A 7,699-nucleotide genomic window follows, 5' to 3' on the forward strand; every position below is an offset into this window, starting at 1 on the left:
ACGCTAAGCGTGGCGTAACATAATCTCGCGTACCTGAGGCGAAATCCGTTGGTTTCTGACCCACGTTACGAGTATATTTTATCGTTACCGTCGTTGGATATTGTTCGTTGGATATATATAAAAAAATGAGAAGATGTCAACGGGGCGGTTTTCTTTTTTTTAACTGTACTACAGAAACCGCCTACGTCGAAACGTATAATCAGTGGTTTTGCATAAATAATATTATGCGGGGACCAATCGATTCCGGTAACATAATATATTAGATTCGTCCGGGTGGTCTGTACTTGACAATCACTCCGGAGGTGTACGGAAGGTGTGCGGAGAGCGATTAGGAAAATACGTGTTCGCGATGGTTTCCATTAATTGTTATTACAGTTCTAATCTATACCAGAGAATCGAGGAATACGAACGCTGTAAGTGTTTTTACGCATTTCGATGCGTTTAAATTGCCATTTAAAATATTTTTTGCCTTCTCGAAATGCAACCATACAGGGTACAATGGGCCGTACAACAGGTAAAACGTTCGGTTTTTATAGTAACAGGATATTATTATTTCGACATTTCTATTCGAGCACTCGGTCTCACGACGGCTGCGGTCGTCCCGTTTACCACGAGTGCACGTAAGACGACGGCGTTAGTATTACGTTTATTTTTTTTCATCCTATACATCGAAACCGCGTAAGACCCAAATACTACACAGGTGCGTCGCGTCTTGCCATTCGAATTACCGAGTTCGCACTGCACTGTGCACCGTTCGTCGGTCATTTTACAATGACACACGGTATAATCCACGGTCGTAAGGTTACGTTCGTACCCTGATATAGTCAACTACGAGGCATTTCAAAATCCTAGACCCACAACCAGAGCGTGCCGTGTACGCTTGGACGCTATCGGAAAATGTTATTCTATGGTTAACTACTACGGTAAACATAAAAATATTATACACCGGTAATAAATAATATATTTAAATTGTATTATCTCTGCCCATTCCATTCTCTCGGAATAGTTATAGAGAGAAGAATGAAATTAGAAAACAATCAACAAAACTGCTATCACACAGGCTATTCCGGAACGTATGCTATTTAATTAATCGATATGATTATGAAAACTAAAGACAATGCGTAAATTATCATTTTGTATTGTCTAGTGTTGATAGGCAATACAATTCGATTGGGTAGAGGTCGCCCCGAATTTAAGGTCTAGGCACACACCCGTGATCACGTCGGGATCGAACACATACACCGTGGTTATATTAACCGCATGGTGAACATTCGAACGCGTTCCGAAATCTCGGCGTGAGAGCCCACGGAATACGGAACGTGGGTGCGCGGTGCAATGCGAACCCGGGCCCTCAGTAGCGGCCGCGTATCTTTTACGTCATTATCCTAAGAAATTAAATTAATGTTTATATGCATATACATGTACATGGTGTGTGTGTGTATGTATGTATGTGTAAGTATGTAAGTATGGTATGAGTATAGTTTTATGTATCGTATTATAGATGTTTGGCGGCGGGACGAACGGCGATGATTACGACGGGAATCGTTGTCGCGTTCGGTTTAAGGGTGTCCCGCCGCCGGAGCTGAAAACACTTCCGACGTCATTGAAGGAGGTTTGCACACGATATTATTGTAACTGTACACGCGCGTCTACGGTAGTATTATAAAATTACGTACGTGTTTAAGTTAATTAATATTAATATTATTTTTTTTATTAGCATTATGATTATTGTTTTAAAATTAATTAATTGTATTGTATCGTTATATGCGCGAAATAACGTCGTTCGTTGCGACGATAGTTTTTTTTTAACTTTTCGACGAAACACGCGTGCGTTGCGGTGCATGATGATTTGCGGTGGTGGTTTTGTTGGTGGTGAACCGTACGCGCGCACACGTAGTGTATTCGATTGAGTCCGGTAACGACTGGCCCTGGTTCAGACGTTGAATATGTATGACACGTTGGTCTCCTGGCTGGCCTGGCGCTTGGTGTACGCGTGATGGTTGGTAATGTAATACGACGCAGCCTTGCCACCGCCGCCGGTCGACCACGAGTTGGCCGACGTGACGTTCTCGTTGTACCGCAACGTGCCGCAGCATCGGCGGCTCTGCAGCACCGCGGTGAACCCGCGCCGGAACTTCTTGTTGAAGAACGCGTATAGCACCGGGTTGATGCAGCTGTTGGATGCGCCCAGCCACTGCGCAATCGGCGTGGCCACCGGCAAGAAGTCCTCCTCCCACGACATGAGCCGGCCGCCCAGCTTGATGCGCGCGAATATCGCGTACAGCGGTAGCCACGAGACCACGAACAATATGACCACCATTACCAGCATCTTGACCACCTTCACTTTGCTCTTCTGCTGGATCCGTTCCATCTGCGCGTCCTTGTTGTCTGTCGGTATCGTTCGCCGCCACACTTTGATCCAGATCATCGCGTAGCACACCGAGATGGCCACCATCGGCACCACGTAGCACAGCCCCAGGTTGCCCAGCAAGAAGTACAGGTTACCGTCCAGATAGTCTGGCCACACTTCCAGGCACAGCTCCAGCCCGGGCGCATCCTTGAATATCGCCACCATGTCGAAGAACAGCGCCCACGGTATCGTGATGGTGGTTGACACCAGCCAGATCACGCCGATTATGTACCGGGCCCGGCGCGTCGTTATCTGGCACTTGAGCGGGTACCAGATGGCCAGGAACCTGCGAACCGTAAAGCACACCGCGTTAGTAAAACCCTCGTGTTGTATATACCAAAATCGAAATTTTTTTTTACCGACTAAAATATTGCGAACGTGACCCGTGAGATTTATCGTCACGTTCTTGGAACCCCCGAACGTGCGTTGGACTTGCGTGTCCTATTTGTGTAGATTTTTTCCATTTTGATACAATAATAATATGTTTACGATTCCTAGATATGCCCCGATTTTAACGAACCATTCCGATAACACCACCCACACTTTAAATTTTTCTAAAATCGAGTTCTTGTTCTACTAGAAAACTTTCGAATAGCGCTTTAAATTTAATTTAAATCAAAAATATTACTCCCGCAGAATTTTTTTTTTTTCAAGTCATAATGTTGTCACATAAATAGACCGTCTGACGTTGTAACTCAAACTTATCTCAGCTAATGTCTCTTAATGTGCAAATTTATCTACCGTCCTATATAATGTACACGAAAAGTATCAACTAAACACTTCTCTCACCAAAGAAGAATATATAATTACAGTAAAATCTCGATAAGACGGAATCGCTTGGGACCATGACATTTTTCTGTGTTAACGAGATTTCCGTCTTGATGGGGCTAGTTAATTATATGTAATTTGAAACGAGATCAAAAAAATGTTCCGTAATACCGGGGTTTCCGTCTTACCGAAATTCCGTCTTATCGAGATTTTACTGTAATAAAGTTTTTATTTTACGATAATAGATACTTTTAGTTCTTTTATATTATTGTATTATTTTAAAAATGTAATATGTTTGCGCTTTTTTAACTAAAATTAATATTTCCACCTTGTTTTAAATTTCGATTTGCTTTTTGAACCTAATCAATATTTTGTCAAACAAAAAAATATCATTGAAAAGTTAAAATAGGTGCGAATGAAACCAACTCATGAATATTCATTGGTTTTATATGCGTTTGATTCGTTAATAAATTAAAAATTTATTGGCACCGGAATAATAAATTGTCAATTAATAATATTTAACGATTTAACTACGAAATACGATAGTTAATAAGAGTTAATAAAATCAATATCGCCATAAAATATAGTATAAATATGTATTTATAAAAGTTTATATAAATTGTAATTATCATATGAATTTATTATATGGTTAGCACATATTTTTTAATGTACAATGTATTCATGTTAAGTTTGTTGATATTGTATTAAAAAACAATTTTTGAGGAATGAAAGGAATACCAAAATACACAATTTCAGCCAAATTTTAAATTTTTGACCCTAATGATTACTAATTTTTGTCAAACAGTATTATAATATAGGTCCTTTAAATTATAATTTTAAATATTTACGCGATTCACTGTTATGTGCGCCCATAGGCGGACGTTTGGTTGATCTTTTGGGAGTCTATAATAATTCAATGTAAAATAACACGCAGGGGTTTCGCCTCCACACCCCCTTCCCATACACAAGTAAAACTTATTACCATTAAAAATATAGGTATGTTTAAATTGTATTAAAAAATAAAACACTAAATAACGTATATATAAAAATAATTAATATTTTATTTTAATGAAAAATAACTATTTGTATTAACAAAGATACTCAAAATAACATCGCTTTTTATATTTTTCGATATATCTTTTTCAATATATAGTATTGAAAGTTTGCTGAACCTATCTTGAACCAACAATGTCCTTAACAAAGTTTTTATTTTTTTCTTTGCACTGAAACTTCTTTCGCAAGTAGCCAAACTATGTAATTGGTATTGTTAATGCTATTGTAAATAGTTTATTATTATTTCTTATTTTACGATTTTCAAAAAAAAAATGAACATAAATTATAAATAAATTATAAAAACAACGAATAAAATGTCTAACAAAGTTTCGATTTTGTGGGCTATTAAAATATTTGGGAATCTAAGCCTCCTAAGCCCCCCAAGCCCCCCAAGCCCCCCTGATATCCGTCTATGTGTGCGCTCAAACTAACAATTTGCGTGTAATTGAACTTCAAATAAAATAAGGACCATGAACTAAAATTATTATATTTTTTTAAATAATCTGTGGCGTTTCGCCCTATTGGAGGAATCGAATGTTAAAATAATGGTACGGTATTTTAGTGTTTGAAGGAGCTTTTATTTTTGGTATACACGTTAACAGGGGTGGAAAGACCATGGCGGTTCCTTCTTTCCGGAAAGTTGTTCCGTCCAGAAAGCGAAACCACCGCTGGTAACCATCTAACTCGTTACTGTGCTAAAGGCACATCCGTCTTATTCTGAACGGCCACGACGCTTCTTTACTTCATTGTATATAACATATCGAACTCAATTATATACACTTCATGTGCTGCAGATACTTTAACATATACAATTATAATATTATATTCTATGAACCGGATAAGAGTTTTGAATGATTCAATAATAAATTAATGTACTTGCAAAATGAAAGGTTGTTTTATTAACACGAATTAATGTTTAACTTTCCAGCAGTAAGTTTTTAAAATATTATCGTTAGATACAGTGTGGATTGTCAACAAATGTCAAGCTTGACGAGATCATCACCGTAACACTTCTTTAATATTAGTAATGGAGATAATATTAATTGAATTATTATAAATAATTAATTTAAAATGTTCAACAAAACAAGTGACACTGGAATTGTTTAGTAAATTAAAAATGGTAAGGCCGAACTACTTATAACTAGTTATAACTATATGCATATATATCATGTACCAGGTGATTTTTTTTTTTTGGTTAATTTATGCGTTAAGTATTTGAATGTAATTTAAATTCTTTAATACACACACAATTTTTTCGAGAAAAAGCTATATACTTATTTTTTATCATCATAGTTATGTGAAAATTCAACGTTCTGAAACGGTTTGTCTACTTAGTACCGTGTGCATTCGAATATACCAATACGTGTTCAGTAAGTTAAAGTTTTATTGTGATAAGTTGCATATTATAAGACCGGAAGCGATTTCTAAATGTCGAAATAGTTTAGAAGACGTGGATACATGTTTGAAAAAATAAAGTACCGCATTATGTCAGTTTACGATAGTCTCGGCTAATTGTAATACCTACGATGGTATGAGGTTGCCTTAAGAAGAAAAATTAAAAATTTTTGTTCGCATTATTCACGCCTAAAAATATTAAAAACAAAAGTACTGCATATATAAAGATTGAAATAGTAGAGATCACACACAAATTAAATTACTCTGTATAAGAACCGCCATCGTAATTCTGATTTTTATAATACCATTTTATTCTTTGAATGGTTAAAACTGTGATAATAGTCGTAACAAACGCATAGAGTATTATTTTAGCATAATATTCCATATAGTTTTTTGTAAATTACTCCTGGCGAAATTTGAAATCTAATAAAGCCGCTAACCGTTCATAGTATTACAACAAATACAATTATTATTGCCGACCGTGAGCACGGTATTTTATACATCTGTCTGTAAAAAAGAATATTATGGAAACGAATAACTAAAAAGGAGACAATAATGCGTTGTTTATTTTTACCGGTTACAGTGTACGAAATAAAAATCACATGGTGTCAACATAATAACTATTGTAATTTTAAAATAGTTATAGAAACGGTTTCAATCGTGCGAGTATTTCATTTACTTTTGAAATGATAACATTTTACGAGTGTTCTCTATGCTTGTTCTTATTTTTTATGACTTGTTTCTAATTTTAGTTTTTTTAACAGTAATTTTTGTTTTAAATCTTGTACATACCACTTGTCCCTCTAGTAGGGGCAAATAAATCACATCCTTTTTCTCATTTAGTCTTGTATTGCACTGTACAATATTATTTTTTCGAATACTTTTTTCAAATTTTATTCTAACGTGGGTGCACACCCTGTTCCGGCCGTCTACTCTACCGGATTATCGTTCCCCTCCGAGAAGATCCTGAGTACTATTTTGAAATCATCGCATGCAGTATATTTAATTTTTTTTTTTCTTTTTTTCAATAGTAACAAGTGAAATTCAAATGTGGGCAATTCGAAAAGAAAAAAGATTTAGCATGGTTACAGTGTTGAATTATGAGAGTGAATTTCAAATAGAATTTCAAACAATCGCATTTTATTCATCAAAAAATAAATATATATATAGTTAAATTTTATTTTCTTATAAGTTCACATTATACGTATAACTATATAAAAGTGCAATTGTTCTATTATAACAATTATTTTTTAATGAATAATTTTAGTATACGTCCAGCAGGACGGTGTATAATGTTATAGTGGTATAATCCTTAGAAATCCTAACTACTAACGCTTGGGTTACGTTGAATTATGAAATCAATAAATTATTTTTTCTTGTTCCCGGAAAATATATCAGATACGGGAGGTTTTTTGTAAGTATAAAAGTATTATTTTAATCGAGTCATTTTGTTAAAAACCATATTACTTGTTAGAATATGATATTTATAGGTATATCGAATACGTGAGTTTCTTTTTTATCTTTATTATGAATATTTTATTAAAATAATTTCAAAACTAAAACCGTGTGTTCAATATTATAAGCAATATAATGAATTTAAACGATTTGATAAATTTAATTAGTAGGCTTTCAATACATCACATTATTGTTGTTCAGAATGAATTGAAAATTTTAAGAAAACCTAACCTTAATTAATGTTACGATAATACATTTTTAGGACTTTTTTAATAATTTAAATTCATACTTATCTTTCATTTCATATGACACAAGATTTTATGTTTTCTAACTTTTAAATAGTTTAAACATTTCAAAATAAAAAATTCGACTAAAAAGCAATTATAAAAAAATAATAATAACCAGCACAGACATTGGTAATTAAAAATATACTTAGTTTATGAAAATATAATTATAATTTATGTAGATTACAGAAAAAAATCATTAGTTCCAAGAATACAATTTTATTGAATCACTTAATCGCTTAATTGGTATTCCATAAATAAATTTTTACTTTGGCATAATAAGCTTTGAAACGATGTGGAATATTTTCTGTAAGGAAAAAAGCCACATAAATTA

At 34.5% G+C, this 7,699-nt stretch overlaps 1 protein-coding gene across 1 annotated transcript in view; it reads right to left on the minus strand.

Annotated features, from left to right (window-relative positions):
- Positions 1-1,701: 1,701 nt before the first annotated feature.
- The window catches only part of LOC112686836 (neuropeptide SIFamide receptor-like), a gene marked incomplete in the record, with an annotated part of 47,498 nt that continues 41,500 nt past the window's right edge, over positions 1,702-7,699 (minus strand). The window contains 1 exon segment of the mRNA XM_025559298.1: positions 1,702-2,696. Within this exon segment, the coding sequence (XP_025415083.1) occupies positions 1,934-2,696 (763 nt within the window).

Source organism: Sipha flava, unplaced genomic scaffold, assembly GCF_003268045.1.
Source record: "Sipha flava isolate LNK unplaced genomic scaffold, YSA_version1 108_pilon_pilon, whole genome shotgun sequence".
Taxonomy (NCBI): domain Eukaryota; kingdom Metazoa; phylum Arthropoda; class Insecta; order Hemiptera; family Aphididae; genus Sipha; species Sipha flava.